Raw genomic sequence first — 18,020 nt, forward strand, 5'->3', positions numbered from 1 at the left:
CGTCTTTTCCACGTGTGTGGTGAGGTATGTGATCACCGAATGCTTCAAATAATTTGTCTAAACATGACAGAGTCACAAGGCAAGTTTCAAGCCGTGAACGTCTGCATTAAGATGTGGGGAGGGCAACACACAACTAAAAGACTGAACGACTATAAGCAGTTCAAATAATATTCTTTTCCATGACAGATCACTTCATTATCCTTTAAAAATGTCTCACCATGTCCTACGGGAGTGCGAATGATACATATAATTGAAAACTCATGGAATACATTCGTCCCGAAGCTATTGGGAGGTCTCAGGCAGCTATTGTGAAATTACAACGAGTGTCATTTCTCAGAAAGCAAAGCAATCTGCATGACCACGACCCTAAATGACATTCAAGATCTATAGATTTACATGCTAAATCAATAAACCAATCCTACTGCCAAACACGACCCCATATGAATATGCATAGTCGTTTTTAATGGCTTCATTGTGCACAATGCTACAGTGATTTATTACACAAATGACATTAAACGAGCAGGTACATAAACTGCAGCGATGGACGCGCGAGGGGTTAACGCGGGCAAGTCAAACAAATGATGCTTTCTTCCACAAAACGCTAAAGGCACGACGACAGCGAGGCATTGTTAAGTCAAACTAGACTTTAATTTAATAGGACAAGGAAAAATCCCCTTCGGTGCTTTTGAAAACAGAGGTCCAAAAACATTGCGAAATGTCTTAAAGACGGTGAAAGTGCAGTTTCTACTTCACACAACTGTTGCTTTGTCACTCTTCACGTTACGGGACTGCAGTTCACAAAACAAGTAGAAAGAAAACAACGTGCTTCTTAAATAGATAGATACAAATAATATGAATCGTCGACCAAGGCACGTATGTCGGTGACGCAAAATACACAATTTACTTACAGCTAGCGCAGAATACAATGTTATTAACGTACCTAGAAACTCCATATCGACTCCGGGATCACTTTATAGTCACATATCTCCGCTAAAACGACACTGTTGTTCCAGAGAGCAGATGAGACGAGCCGGTGTTTTGGGAGTGAAGCCTTTTTCTCACACCCCCTTCACTCACTCATACTGTGAGGAATGCAGTAAAGCAAGAGTCCCATCCAGTCACACGAGCGCGCGCGCGCTCTCCCCGCCTTTTCAATAAAGAGCAACAATGGCTGTCCTGCGCGAGGACCCCTTCATCAAGGGACTCGTAAACACGGAGTTTGTATATCACACCGGGAGTGTGAGATAATACATAAAAAGTTTGTTAAAGAACGTATTGCTTATACACAGAAGTGAAGTTATTTTGTGACGAAAACGATTTGATTTTGAAATGGGTAGCACTTTAAAATAAAGGTGCTATTAGTTAACATTAGTAAATGCATTACTTAACAATGCATAATTTATTTTCAGCAATCCTAGTTAATGTTGTTATGGAAGAAATAAGCCCCGACAGTGTGATCAGGGGCCGGTTGCACCAGCTTTGCGTAAGGTACAACTAATAAGTAGTTTAGACTTAAACGGACATTACGTTACAACTTACGCACTACTACATATTTTTGAGTTGCACCATTCAACTTAGTTGAAACGTAATGTTATGTACAAACTATATATTTACGGATGCCTCTCGTCAGGACTATCTGTAGGAACAAAATTCCTGAAAAAAAAGAATCTTGTTTCTCTGGACGTTCTTCAATGATTTACACTCATGATAATGGTGACATTTACAGTCACTTATCTTTTAAAATAGAGAACATTATGTGATGGCATTTCATTTTTGACGAGTCTAACAAGAACCGTCCTACGTGTGTGTCTTTCTGTTGTGCACGTCATAATAACGTCACGTCAAAATAAAATCATCTTTTTATTTCATTGGCAGTAAAATGAAATCACCCATATTGCATGTCATTTATTGTTGCGTTAACTGGGCTGTATTGTTTTTACCCAGCATTTGATCTAATTTGAAATATTATATTCATTAGAAATAGGCTATGTTATTAATGATATGTAGTATTCTATTTAATAATTTGATATTGTATAACAATTTAAACCAAAAATTTTCCTCACGAATTTAAAGGCTGCTATTGGACTAATAAAGGTAAACGTATAATGCGACTACGCATTATTTTACGGAGAGATTACGAATTTAAGGGCTTAGTCCGAAATCGCCTACTTCCATACTATATAGTACGCGAAAATGAGTATGAGTCAAGAGTAGTAGCCTATGTCTGAAATCTAAGTATGCAAAAAGAAGGCGAGAAATACCCGGATGCTCTACTACTTCCGCCAAGATTCGTGAGTGTAGATGGACAATTTCTATCTGATGATGCCATGGGAGCTGAGCAACGGTCAAATTTCAAAAGTAAAAATAGAGGGAAACTTTAAGGCAGACATCCGTTTTTATTGTAAGTGCCAATAAATGGATTTCTTGCGATTAAATTATGTTTTTATCAACTCTCACCTGTAGGTAGTTGTTAAAACGTCATAGGTCAATACGGGTCACATGACCATTAAACATGGCGGGCACAGCTAGCTGTGTAACACGGATGTTTGTTTTTTATCCAAGTACGAGTAATTTCTTGAAAATGATTAAATTATAATGACGTACATCATTGTAATATTAAGCTCTTGTCTTTAGCTGTGGAGTTGGATCATGAATCAGCGTATACTGTACAAAGCGGGTTCGCCGGTACGAACGCACATGCCGTTCAAAACGACTCGAACAACTCAATTGAACTGATTAATTTAAACTATTGAACCTTTCAGTCACTAACGATTCGCATATATATATATATATATATATATATATATATAAGAGATCATTGAATCATTTAAAGAGAACAACATGCAAGGTGTGAATGAGCTTTGCTTATTTAATAAGACTGGTTAATTAAGTTGGCTTTTGTGGGCCTAAAAGTTAGTTGAAAATGTTTGATAAAAATTAAATTTCTGTTTGCTTTTATATAACTAAATAATTGTTATTTTGATCTAATTTTATGAGAACTTTTAATATGTAAAAGTCGCCTTGGTTAAGCCAATTAAAGGTACGGTAGGCCTTCGTGTGTGTGTGAGATCAGGATGGCACCACCTCATTTTGAACCACGAAAAAACATGGAAAACTAGCTACGTTCTACATTAACACTAAATAGTGCAACTGAATAACATACAGATTTATACCGTGTCTACACTGGATGCACCGGGTTCTTATGCATACTATTGACAAGAGACCATAGAACCCATCCACACCGGACGTGGAGCGGTGTGTGCCTTGACAATCCCATTCGAACAAAACGTGTACGTCGTGAAGGGAAAAGCAGTTTACTTTACTTTAATCATTTGCAAATATAATGTAATTTATGTTATTAAAAGACATATTTATGTATTGAAACCAGTCAAAATGATTTGCTGCATCCGGGTTACTGTGTGTTATTAGTTTTAAGAGGTTGTTATCTGGTAATAACAAACCTGCAAATGTAGCGACTGGCCAATCCGAATCAAGCATTCCAACGAGCTGTGTAATATTTAATGTTAACAGTGACAACGTTTGATTTTAATAATGTACTATAAAATGTTGAAATTAACATGAATTCATATTAATAAATGCTGTAAAAGTATTGTTTATTGTTAGTTAATTTAAGCTGATGCATGAACTATTTGTCAACAAATACCACGTTATTGTAAAGTGTTACCTTGAAATGCGTTGGTTTGGAAAAGTTGCAAAGGAAACATTAACGACCTGACCACTATAGTCGACCTAATCACGAGCGGAATAAAAGTACCATGTTTCATATATTGCGTGACATTTGCGAAAGAAGTTTCACCTGTTACACGCATGCGATATAGTGGGAGGGTGAGAGAGATAAAGAGAGAGGAAACCGTCGGCTGTGAAAGACAATAGTGGAATGAATGGGGAAGTGAGAAAGCTTGGGTGTGCATGCTTTTAGCTGCCTGTTTATTATTTACTTTGGACGTTGGATACAAATTGTGCATTTTAGCACAATCAAATCCTTTAATCCAATGAGATGCCAAACCCATTGACATGACCAACCCAAAAATTGATTCAATAAGAAAATACATTACCTCACAAATAATTTACAGTTTTTTAAAAGCACACACCAACCAAATTGGGGGATTTTTTACTCCAATATATACACAATAATGATCCTCTTCATTTGTAGTCCATGGCACTCAGTTAGTTCTGAAACATACGGTCTACAAAAACAGTATTTCCTCCTTAAAAGATAAAAAAACAGTATCTTCGCATATCAAGAAACTAGTGTTCAGAAGTGTTTTCTTGCTCTGAAAGGTTTTGATCTGCCTCTCTCACTTCGTAAACCTGAGGACAGCTTGCCCCATGACACTGCCCATTCAACAATTTTCCTCCTGTTATTTGCTACAATAAAACACATAAAAAACTATTGCACAGAGACCAACAATGGGGAACAACATAAGTAGACAGATACCGCAAAGTTGAATCATCTTTCCTGCTCTGATATAAATAGCAAAATCAATTGGACATATTGTATAGACTAATAATAGAACGAGATGCGTTTCATCCTCTCAAAAGATCTCCATTATTCACAATTATTCCCCATTATGCTTCAGTTCTACGATAAATAAAGATTAAAATAAACAAACAAATTATTTCCTGTTTTTAACATATTTGCACTATAAGTCAGAATTGTCCTTTGTGATTCCAGTCTATTGTAAAAGTCTAAACATAATTACTAATCCACCAATAACTTTTATTGGTATAAGAAAGTCAAGAATTGTCCTGACAGCCGTGAGAAAGCGGAGGATGATGAAGAAATGACTAACACAATAACAGCTCTCCTCATTGCACCATAAAAACAGTATGACTCACAGATTGACCCACAACCAGACTTTTTTGGTATGAATCTCATCTAAACACACTATATAATGCCTATTCTAGAAATCCACAACTCTTCCTTCAACACCCTAGCCGTGGAGTGTCACATTGTCAAACAGACTGAACATTAACATATAAATAACCCTCTTCTCTTGCTCTCCGAATCCGACGGGCTGAAGAATGAATGCCTCTCTTAGTCACAGAGATTTGTGCATTTCTCCGACCGCTGCCTTTAGCAACCAGCCCTGAACTGTTCCCACTGGGTCAGCGTCCGCACCCCCGCGCATACTGGCACTGAATGCCAGACCAGTCAGAGGGCAGCTTCATTTATAACCCCCCTGGGCCTGGGAGGGAATGCAACACTGTCCGGAGAGACAAAACTAACACTCTTGGGTTTTGTTCCTCAGAATTACATTCCTAAATCCTCCTCCTCGCACAAGCACGCCCGGCCCACATAGGGCACGGGTTCAAACATACCCCAACGTAATGTTTACTCAAACAAGTTGGTCAAACCCAACAAAGCGCTAAGAAAAAGGTGCACAAATTTGAAGAACAGGGAAGGTCCGTCCGAGTTTGCAGTGTGCCAGCAGGGATTTAAGCAAAACAATCAACTCCAAAAAACAACGAGGACGCCACTTGTATGCAAAGAATGAATGCGTTAAAGAGGCTCACACAACAGACAATTTTTTGAAAAATTCTCCAATCTTCAAATGCATACACAACTAATATATTTAGCCCCAATCTGTTGTCTCTTAAAGCTTAGCTTGCAGCATCGCTCTTTAAATCCTGTGCTTTGTTATCCTGATCCTCAGCGCCCGTGGCACTGGATTGAGAGAAATGCCTCTTGTGCTACGAATGTACCAAATTACGTGATTTTGTTTAGGATTCTCCTAATGCTCAGCCTACTAGCACACAAATCCCTGTTATTAAGTGAGGGTGCCGTCTAACCAATGTCTTAAAGCTACAGAAGCATCACAAGAACTAGACCTGTGCCATTAAAGTCCCAGTGAAAGAAATACAATTCCTATTTTTTCATGAGATATTCCAGCATGGTTTTACAGATCCAATCAATTCACAGTAAAAAACGCAAGCCACACCCACTGTATTCTGATTTGAAATTCTGTTTTACTCGGAAATGCACCAGAATACGGAAGTAAAAATGATCACAACTTCCGGTTCACAGGGACTTTAAATTCAATTGATAGTCATTGTCAATTTTGGCTTTCAACTATGACATTTAGTTTTATTTATTAAAAAGACATGTTATTTACGTACATTTTTGCTGTTGTTTCATAAGTCATCACGTAATGATGTTAAATAATAAATAGTGATCTTAATATTGGCCAAAATAAACGTTATAATGATTTTTGTCATTATCGAGCAGCCCTAACTTGAATGTTGAAAAAACAGATAAAGCTGACACTCACAAACAACAATTTCTAGCCGGGGAACTATTTTACTTCAAGCATAACTAGAAAATCTTTTTAAGATTCGTTTCAATGTATTTTTAGGCATTCATAAAAAAATCTCTGATGTAAATGATCTGATGTAAACTACCGGTCGAATGTTTTTGGACACTTACTCTCTTATATGTTAATAATTTCAATTTTTTTTGAATAATAATAATAAACTCATCAAAATTGAAATAAAACAAATGGGAATTATGTAGTAACAAAATATACAAATAAAAACATGTTATATTTTATCACCTTCATTGTAGTCACCTTTTGACTAGAATTTCTAGAAATGTTTTCTTGTCATTTTATCAAGCAGCTTCTTGAGGTCTCACCCCAAGATGCTTTTTAAACAATATTAAAGGAGTTTCAATCTATTCTGAGCTCATATTGGCTGCTCTTTCTTCATTATTCAGTCAAAGTCATCCATTTCAAAAACATTTTTATTAAATAAAATGTTAGTTTCGTCATGAAAAAAAGTTTGTTTGCAAAATTTTATTTTTGTCTACAAAGCTAATTTCGGACATTTAAGAATACACTAGATCAAAAGCGATTAGATATAACAAGAAACATTTCACTCAAGTGTCCAAAAACCTTTGACCGGTATTGTGGGCATAATTAATTTTTCAAAACCGTGGGAAACCTTCTAAAGGTTCCCTGTAATAATCCTTTGTAATGAGAGTTATTTCGAGATAATTCTGAATAATCACATACTGTCCCACTCAAGAAAGAGTGGATCACGCAGCACTGATATCACAACAGAGAAGCACTTATGAATCCTACCTAACATTGAAGTTCCCTCTGCTGGATATTCAGGGAACTGTCCTTCAGAGGGCACGCTGACCGTCCGCCTCAAACTGCGGCTCGTTGACGAGGACGCTGTGGGGCTTTCGTGGACCTCAGATGGCATCTGGGAACAAGACAGAGGTCAAAGGTCAATGGTTGGAGGTCACATTCCAACCCCGGGTAAGAAAGTCCCTTTCCAATCGTGGCTACTAATTAAGAGAGCGTATAAATGAATCTGAAAGCATTGTGTCAATCACAAACAAGTGAATTGATTGTTCTCTTTCATAACCTAAAGGTGAAGTCAGTTACCCTATTTCTGTCAGATTAATGCGCTTGAACTCAATAGAGGGAGATAAATGGTTAAACTGAGCGATAAGAGACTCTCTAACTTGCAGTTCTAATGCATTTAGGCCATTAAAAGAGGAAACGCATAACAAAGGACAAACATCCCATTAACCGTCCCTCTCTTCTCTACGAGGTAAAGGAAAGGAGAAGAATGAGGGGATAATGCATAGGAAAGACACGCGGTCACCTCTTCCTCCTTGTTGAGCAGAATGAGCTGGCTATCGGTCAGGATGCAGTACTTCCTCTCCCAAACGCAGGGCTCCGTGAACGGCGACTGGCCGCAGGAGAAGTGGTGGCTGGCCGGCCCCTTCACATCTGCACACAGAGGACAGAAGAGAAACCTCAGAAGACACATTATAGACTTACACAGAAAGTCACCATAGAGAAGCACACTCTCGTCATTTTAGCAATGATGTTCTTTAACTTAAAACTTCAAGGTTGACGCAAATGGTTCTGACCGTAAATGGTTCTGAAAACATGTGACCGTACACTCATCCTGCAAAAATAGACATGAGCCCTGAGGGGGCACAAACTGTCTTCTCTTCTTCATTTAATCACCAGCTCACTAGAGAAATAGATTACAGACAAAAACACAGTTTAGAAGAAAATGATTCACACCAAACTCATGTGAAGTTGGGTTGAGTTTCTTCTGAACAACTAACAGTACAGAACGGCCCACCATTGTCTGGCCAAACAGGTAGTCGCGCATCAAACTTTTTGGTAGACAGTCATCATCATTTTTTTTTTTTGGCTAATACATAGTGCATTTTGCTATTCTCATTGACTGAATTTAAACTGAATTTAACCCTTATGAATACTTATATAAAAAACTATGTAAAAATAGATGTTTGGTTTATTCCAATTACAAGCAATATAGATATTGACGTAAATATATTGAATACATAGTATATGTAATAGTTGTTATTTACCTGACATTTATTTATTAAATATATTCATGAAAAAATACCCAAATCTATATAGGTGAAATTAAACCTTCATCTTGAATAAATATAATCCCGGAGGTTGAAAAAAAAGAATCACATTTTGTTAGTAAACACTGATAATGGGTCCCACAGACCCAAACACAATCACACCCAATCACAAATCGTTTTACTTATAATTATGACAATTCTGAGTACAAACATCACCACAACATGAACGATAACATTAATACTATTTTATAAAAATACAATCTCACAAAGAGAAACAATATCCCTATGATACGATATGCAACCACACATAAATAACAATATGACCATAAAAATGAATTAAAGGTATAGTTCATCCAAAAATGAAAATTCTATCATTACTCACCCTCTTGTGAATCCAAACCTGTATGACTTACTTCTGCAGAAAACAAAAGAAGATATTTTGAAGAAAATTGGTAACCGAAGAGGGCCTGCACCCATTCACTTCTATTGTATGGACAAAAAAAACAATGCAAGTGAATGGGGCCCAGTTAAAAACATTCTTCAAAATATCTTCTTTTATGTTCTGCAGAATAAAGAAAGTCATACAGGTTTGGAATGACAAGAGAGTGAGTAAATGATGACGGAATTTTCATTTTTGGGTGAACTATCCCTTGAAGTACCTTTTGATATATTTTTGACCTTCTCAAATGTATCTGTTGGGTGTTTTGCAGACTGTTGCCTATGGAGGGCAGTATTACACTAGTTTACAGTGTTGTTCAATGACAGTGTGCGCTTCAAAAATCTACACCTCTCATGAAGAGGTTCCAATCTCAGTGGGGGAAAAGGATATCATCGTTTCCAGGAAGCTCCTTATTCAATCTGAGAAAAAAACAGCCCCTAAACCTACAAACATCTGCTTTCTTTAAGCCTAAAACAAGCGAAAATAGACCACATTAGAGAATGACCACACATCACATCTCAAATGTCAGAAACAATTACAGTCCGCTCCGCCCGACAGTCCTTCGTTTCTATTAATTGATCATTTAGACCTTCACTAAGCTTCATCAATCAGCTCCGGCTGACGGATCTGTTCTTCGCTTGACCACAGCGAGACACAAAAAGAACATGTCACCGCTTGAGTTCAGAGGTCACCAGCGCTGATGTCACTCTGGAACAGAAGGGCAGGCCCATTAGCAGCTATACTTCAGTTTTTCCCAGGCAGCACGACTAATGAACGCCACACAGACGCAGAAGAAAGTGACGCAAGACGTCTCAGGAGAGCGGGTGTGACCTGGTTTATTGAACGCGGGCAATTTTCCACACCAGCTATCGGCCGAAAGCAAACGGTATGACGAAAATCCACAAGGGAGACTGGAAAAAAGTGAACAGCGTGAGACCATAGCGCGTTTTGTCGACAGATAAATCAACAGAGCACTTCTGTGCGCCAGGATGTTCCTTGCAATGCTCTATTTTTAAACCGTGGGTTTAAGCAGAAATTCATCACATAGTTGCATTGTGTCTCACTGCTTTTCCAGTACATTGCATTACAGCTTAAATGATAAATAATAAAAACCTTCAATAAATTGAGATTAACATCATGATTGTCATTTCCACTCTCAAACTGCAAAACAAAAACTTGTGAATAAGAGAGAGACACGTGGAGAGATTTCAACTAGACAACAACACAAACCGTCCTTCTATTTACTGCTCAGCAAACAAGTATACAACTGAATAAACAGAGCTTCTTTAATGGGTGTTTGGATAAGTGCTTGGAGACAAACACACTAGACGCTGGCAGCGCTCCACTCCGAGCGCATGTTGAGAGGCGGAGGTGAAATGTGCAGGAGGTGCGGGAGCCGGTTCAATCTGAAGCCGGCCTGTTTGAGGCGACACTGTGGCAACATAAAGCATATGGGTGGGTGAGATAAAGTGCTTTCTCCAGAGATCTCATGTGCCATTAGGAGATGTGTGAAGCTGGTTGACAGCTCCATCTGATGGGAAACAATGTCGCCTGTTATGATGCAAACACATTTCCATGACTGGTGTGGAAACAGGAGTGAGAGATCCGGAAATATCACTCTTCAGCCACATCGAAACAAACATGACAGCGCGTCACGTCTAAAGCCTCATCAAACAGAATTACAAATGTTAATGGCTTGATGTTACATGAACGCTGCCATTGGTTAGAGGAATAAGACTGTTGAAACGCACTTCACTGGTTGAGCTAATGTTATTTTTGGCGGCTGTGATACTCAGAAATGTTTTCATAGCACAACGGAGTCACAGCGTGTACACTTTCTAGGGGGTTTAACTTACGACTGGCTTGCTTTTAAGTCTTTTCATATTAAGCCGGAATAGGGGAAATCACTATATAGTTGGAAAACATAGACACCTCTCATCTTTAAGATACTGTATCAACATAACCAGGAAAAAATAAAATCATGTTTCTGGGTACCTTGTGGTACTTTATAAATACAACAGAATTAAAGGTACAGTTCAACCAAATTCTGTCTTGTGGATAGCCGTCATATTTGTCACAAGACATGCAAACATCCAAAAACATTTGATGATATTGGTTTGAGTAATGTGACTATTTCCTTAATCACCATGAAACAGAAGAAGCAATTGTGTATTTTTCATATCGTGACATATCTGAGTGAAACGGCTTCTGAATTGATAAAAAATTTTTGGGACGAGAACTGATTGGATTGTTGAAAGTTGGGCGGTGCAAACAAAATGGAGGCAGATTTGAGGGCCAGTTTTCAGTCAGTCAGTCATTGGGGCCCCGTCCTTGCGCTATTCCACGTGTTCAAAAGTGAAGAGAGGGCGTTTTGAGGGGTGAGGAGGTGAACGTCTATGATGAATGAAGTTCACAGATGAGTCACAATTTTGATTTCATGCCATCTTTAAACTTGCAAAATCAATGTGTATCACTTGCGCCTCATCTCCTATGTTGTGTCACATGGTGGCGCGACCAATTTGCGAAGCGCGATCAGATTTATTTTAGGAATTTTAATTGCATTCTGAAAAATTCATCCCCGCTCCATCGTTCTGAGCCCTCTTCACCTGCGTCTGTTCATACCAGCTATGTGCAAATGACAGCGTCTCTCTGAGGAGAAAGGCCAGTGAACACTGAGAATCAGAGTTTTCTCAAAAACAGCAGATGGATCTGCCTCTCAAAGGCCTTTATTCTCGCCTTTAGAAAGAAGTCAATAGCGTTCTCAGAGTTAACACTTCTCATTTACATTTTAACAGAACCAACTTCACTGCATATGTTAGACTGATTAGACATTATGCTTTGTTCACACCAAGCGCGAATTAAGCGATTTACGCGAATTAAGCGGTTAACGCGAGGAAATTAAATACAAAGTCAATGCAAATACGAGAATTCATGTCAATCGCGTCATATGTACATGTTGAAAAATGGCAGCTCGAACAAGAAATTCGACACTACCCATCGCGTGATACATTTAAGGAGGTCACTATCGTGAAAATTACGAACTTTTCCCACAAGTCATAAAGAGTGTGGAACGCGATTGTTTGCGTTTGGTGTGAACACAGAATAACACACTGATTTTTTCCATCAGTTGGGCAGTAATGAACAAAAGTCTTACAACCTTAGAAAGACAACCTAAGAAAGATAAAATCAAGGTTAAAGCAACGGAAGCACTAAATATGACATCTCAGGCATGTGATAGTCTGTGGGGTGATCGCATCGTCCGGAAGAGGAAACGTGAAGCGTGCGCTTTTCAGGAAAGAAAAGTTTGATACTTGAGCTGCAAAGCTGAAACCGTTTTTTAAAGAGAGATTAGTTTTGATTTCTGGGGTAATTCCAGTTTGCTTTATATAAACACTACTTTACACATCATCATAGCTTCTTGGTATTACTGCATTACATCATGGGAAAGGTGTCAGCTTTGTTATTTTATATCATTTCATAAAGAAAATGTTAGCAAGCAATTCCATCACTCTGATCTTATGGTTATCTGCACATTTTAGATTTATTGGTTTGTTGCTATTGCACAATTACTTCATTGTTGTGTACATTTTATTTTAGTTATTAGCAAATCATGACAAAATTACCCTTTTGTCAATGACTTCCTTGTTCATAGAACTTCACTCTTAAACCCAATTACTGTGATCTGCTAAATATAGCAGCGGTATATAAAGACCCTCCCTGGGGTGTTCAGGCAGGGGCACATGTAGTGAAGTGCGTGTCATGTGAAATCTAGCTTGAAAAAAATCACATCTGTCCCGACAAGGTCCTTCATGAAGTCCTCGGTTATATAACTTCTGCAATAACTCATTTCAACAGGATTGATTTTCTGCCGAGTTCAGCATGTCCATCATCTTTAACTAAAGTCATATTTCAATCCAAATATCCTGCAGATCAAAGTGCTACATCAGCACTGACACCGTACACACAGACTGAAAAGGATGTTACCCAACATGCACTCTGTGTGTGTGTCTTGTGAGCTGTCAGCTCTGAATGTGATGCTTTCTGAGATACTTAAAAAAGCCTGTATGAGAGGGCTGGTTTAAATGTCCAAAGACAAGAGAAAAAAATACAACAAGCAGTCAGCGCATCTTTAAGGGATTCATTGCTGTAGTATGTCATGAGTATTAAAGAGCAAACAAACCAAGCCTTTCTCAGAAAGGGAAACAACCACAGAACCACGGTCGATACACACGTGACACCACAACCCTCACTTGATATATCAACTAAACGTTTTATAAAATCAGCTCAATTTACATGACGTTTATATAAACATTGTATTTTTTTATAGGGGACTCTACAAAGAAAATGGAAAAGTTATACATTATTCTTTCCATTTAATAAATAAAAAAATAGAGAATGCACAATTTTAATTAAGTTAATAAATTAACAGGTTAATTTTTTTTTAGCAATACTGAAACCAAAACTATTGCATACAAACACATCAAATCTTATTTAAGTGTAAAATTAGTATTCTTGGGTGAACTATTCCTTTAACACAGTGGTTCTCAAACTGTGGTACGCATACCTGGTACTAGAAGAGACCCCGCTTGTAGGTGACACGATAGAAAATTCTTTTTTTATGTAAAAAGGTGCTGCTGTAAAGTGTAACGTTAAGTCTCTGTTTGTTATATACAGCTGTTGTCTTGATATTTTTTAGTATGAGTTAAAGTTGTAATGAAGAAGGCGGGACGAGAGCAGTGAGGCGGGGCCGGTGGCGTGAGTGATAGTAGGAATCAGCCGTACGCACACCGTCCCGCATATCTCACAGAGGAGATCAGGAGCATAAGAGGACGAGCGACAGGACTACGGACAAGAGAGCGCCGGGCCCGGACATGTGTTTAGTTTGTATTCATGTTCTTGTGGCCTGCAGTCGACCGTGAGGTTGCTGCCAGTCTTTAACTTCTGTGTTTACTGTGTGTTTATTTTTGTTTAAACTTTGTTAAATGTTCCCGCCTCCTTCCTCCCCACTTTGAACTGTATTACAATAGTATACGTATATTTATTTATCTTCTGTGTTAAATATTCTTTCCACATTGTTTGTCTTTAATGTAAGTTTGAAGTGTTTCTGCAAGTCCCCAAAAAGTTAATAAATCCCCCATGAAAGTCACTCACACAGCCCTGTTTACCGTGCACTACAGACAAGTGTTTTGTGTCAACTATAACTGCTGACTAACTTGAAAAACATGGAAAAAAATGTTCTTTAGTTTGAAAACAGCTGGTACATAAAAAATGGTTTTATTATTTATAATACATTAGAATTGGAGGACGAGGTGTAAAAGATAAAGATTCAAAACTCTACTATTAATTTGAGTCATTATGTGGTACGTGGAACAAATAATTTAATTAAAAGTGGTACTTGATCTGAAAAGTTTGAGAACCACTGCTTTATTATGTAGAGATGCACCGGTATAACGGCGAATGATCAGCATCAGTCAATAAAGCAACATTCACACTAATGCCCAAAAGTTTAAAAACAGCCAAAGATCAGGACTGATAGATTCTGTCAATCAAAAGAGGACAGGAAGATACAATAAATGTTAAGAAAGATAACTTAAAGAATATTATTAATTCATTAAATTAATATTAATATTGAAAAACAGACTGGTTAAGAAATATTAGTCTTCAGACTTGGCATTGGCATATATCAACACTGAATTATCGGCTATCAGTTTTGGTGGTGAAATGTATTATCTAATGTTATGTGTTCTTTTGTGCAAAACCAGAAAAGCTATATTCAACCTGACGCTGTATTCTATAAACACACAATAAATAATATAAACACAGTAGCATGCTCAAAAACAAATCTGCTAGCTGTTCAGAAATTACCAACTGAGGAAAATGATTTAGATTTTTCCTTTGTTGAACTTATAAAACAAATTACGACGAATCTTTGGCTGTCAAATAAAACACACACAAATTAACGTTGCGTGAGAAATTGCGAGTAAAATAAAAGGGGAACGTGGTACTCTGACTTCTGTGGTGATAATTGTGAGGGCAATTTTACAAACCGCAGTGTGCGCAGAGGCACCTGGACAACACAGAGTGTGTAATAAGACTGTAACAGTGTGGGTGTCCTGCACAAGACTTCAGTGCTCCCATATGTTTGTTTGTGAAGCAACACAGCTCGAAAACAATTACAGCAGGGTGGCTGCCAGCTGAAATGCAGGGCTGCCGGTTTGTGAACCATGGAGCAGGAGCCCATAAATAGCCCTCAACCGGGAGGTCAGTGAAGGTTCAGACAGATTCACAGGAATTGAGTCTGCAAGCGTTGGATTAACGTTCCATATGTGGAATAGAAAATATTGATGTGATGTGTAACATGCCCATATGTAATCCAACAACTGCAAAAAGTCTTGCCATTTGGCTTGGAGTAAGCGATAATGTTGTCTATAAACAGATGAACTGAGCCAATGTTGCATCTGAATCATACTCAACGAATAATTAAGGGTGATGGAGCAGCTTGGCATGCAGTCATATTGCATGTAGATCGCATACATCTGTGAAGGGCATGCGAAGGACAGTGTCCTGGATAGGCCTACAGTGCATCTCTATGATCACAGACACCCGCCGAGGGCCAGACGGGCCTCATGTGTCTGAAGAAGAGTAATCCAAACCCCAGCAACCCTGCATGGAATGTCTTCAGCTGAAGGAGAGGTCATACCACCTGTCCAGGATGGGGTTTCAGATGGAGGGGGGTGGTTGGTACTGCTAATCACTGCCAACATCTTGAATACTGCAACAGCCACTGCTTTAAACATCACCACCTCAGAAGACTAATCCCCCAACCAATACCATCATTATTATTCACTCTCTCTCTGTCTCTCTCTCTCTCTCTCTCTCTCTCTCGATGGGTTAACCCATGTTTTCATAATGTGGACAATAAAACTACAATGTGCCAAGACCGCTGACACTTATTTAAAAAGTGTTGGTGACTCCAACAGTTAACCCACCTTACAGTTTTAGCCTTTTATCACAGTTTTTACAAGCGCACAGTGAGTCAGTTCAACCATCTTAGCACGAATTGGATAATGATACTTAACCTTCTCATGAGAAAACACATCATAAATGTTGGTTTATTAGCATGGTGTTGAAGTCTGAGGAAAGCAGAAGTGTATGGAAGTGAGGCAACATGGAGAGTCAGCTGTTGCAGAAGCAAAATAGGGATGTTCCTGGTCTGACATCCACTTACAATAAGACATCTCCCACAATCAACTGCCTTTAAAAATGAAATTCTTATTTCAGTTCTGGTTCACAAATATATTCTTTTCAACAAAAAAATGTAATATTCTAGCAGCTGCGGCGCCAGAATAAAAAAATATTTTGTGTAGCAATACTATATGCTTTTCATGTTATTTTACACCCGACTAGTAAATTTGCAACCTATGTACTGTATCTTTACTGTATATAAAAAATAGGTAAAAAATTATATAAATTCTACAGTAAAATTCTGTAAAACAGTATGGGAAACATTATGTAAAATAAAACACTAAAATGATGTAAAACTGAATAATTTGTATAGTAATACTACAGGCGTTTCCTTTTATTTTACAACCAAATAGTAAATTTGCAACCTATCTACTGTATTTTTACTGTATTTACAAAATAGATAAAAATTCTATAAAATGCTACAGTACAATTCTGTCAAACAGTATGGGAAAAATTATGCAAAATAAAACACAAACATTCTGTAAAAACTGAAATAATTTGTAAAGTAATAGTAATACTACATTCTTTCCAAGTTATTATACAACAGACTAGTAAATGTGCAACCTATCTACTGTATATTTACTCTATTTAAAAAAATAGGTAAAAATGCTATAAAATGCTACAGTAAAAATCAGTAAAACGGTACAAGAAACAATCTGTGAAATAAAACACAAACATTCTGTAAAATTGAACAGTAAAATTATGTAAAATGTCAGTTTCAGTGTACTAGGAATAGATGGTTCTAACTAAACTTATTAAAGTGCCAATTATTTAAAGAAAAAAACTCAGTTGTAAATGTATATCATTATCTGACTGTCAGACACAACCTTAATAATGACTTGCTGTCCAATGAGCAAATACAAGTTGTTAGACAAATTTAAACCCATAACTGAATTTTTCCAAAGCAAATTTGTGAGTGTTTTGACATTAAAATAACCAACATGTTGCTAGTCGGAACCAGTAGTCAGCTTTATGTTTGTCATTACATGCAACCAGCGAGCACAAAACAAATCTCATTGCATTAAATTAAGCACGCAAACTAACATCTCAACCCAAAGATAATCGCGCTCTTTATTCAGTAGCATTTAAAAACAGCTCTGACTAAGCACTGGTTCCTGATTCCTAATCCTTTCTTCAATACATATTGAAAGAATCAGATTACGTCAGTGTTTAGCAGATACTCAAACATCCCTTCTATTGGCTGCATGAATTGGATGGTTATCCAGCGTGCACTCATCCAAATGGCTCTTTTCATTATGTTGGACTCTCATTAGTTTCATATATGTCCTAATGCCAAATTCCCACAGTGCCTGCCAGGTGTGTGCACACCCAGACACACAAACACAAACAGATTGCAAAGACTACGAACAGAAGATGCTTTGTGTCACTCTGCCGCAGACTCTGCGAGGCTTCGCCTCCTACCCACTCCACAGCCAAACTACACAGTGCCCAACCACCTGGTGTCCACAACAACCAAGACAACACAAACAGCTCAACCAATAACAATACCTCATCATGGGCGTGGCTAGAGCAGGTAGAACAGAGAGAGAGAGCGAGAGAGATGTTGTGTAGATACTGCCCGCATGCCCCTGTGATACCAAACACACTAACATTAGCCCCACAATGATTCTTTTATATTGTTATTTCAGCAAGTCTTACATGGATATTTTGATACGTGGGTGGTTGCTGTATATGTATGCACACACCTGACCCCCTGTTATCTCACAGGTTTGTGTTTGGCTTGTGTCTAATAGTATTACTATTTATATTTTATTACATTTATGTTACATTATAATTTTATTTTATAACAATTGCATTAAATAAACAATTTGTTGAAATTTGTTGTATGTTCATTTTATTAAATAAACTATTTGTTAAATGGGTCCTGCAGTTTGGTCGCATTTAGAGAAACCGTATGGTACATTGACATCTAGCAGTTGAGCTTGGTATCGC

At 37.8% G+C, this 18,020-nt stretch overlaps 1 protein-coding gene across 7 annotated transcripts in view; it reads right to left on the minus strand.

Annotated features, from left to right (window-relative positions):
• Nucleotides 1-18,020, minus strand: part of rasal2 (RAS protein activator like 2) — a 65,555-nt gene that overhangs the window by 25,297 nt on the left and 22,238 nt on the right. For 5 of the 7 annotated variants that reach the window (XM_056742904.1, XM_056742903.1, XM_056742901.1 and 2 more), the window contains exons 2-3: nt 7,639-7,766; nt 7,104-7,230 (exon numbers count right to left, since the gene is read on the minus strand). In XM_056742904.1, the coding sequence (XP_056598882.1) occupies nt 7,104-7,230; nt 7,639-7,766 (255 nt within the window). Of the gene's footprint in view, nt 1-940; nt 1,152-7,103; nt 7,231-7,638; nt 7,767-7,909; nt 7,962-18,020 lie in introns of those variants that run through there. The other 2 variants (XM_056742905.1, XM_056742906.1) reach the window with 2 other exon arrangements.

Source organism: Triplophysa dalaica, chromosome 3 (genome assembly GCF_015846415.1).
Source record: "Triplophysa dalaica isolate WHDGS20190420 chromosome 3, ASM1584641v1, whole genome shotgun sequence".
Taxonomy (NCBI): Eukaryota; Metazoa; Chordata; class Actinopteri; order Cypriniformes; family Nemacheilidae; genus Triplophysa; species Triplophysa dalaica.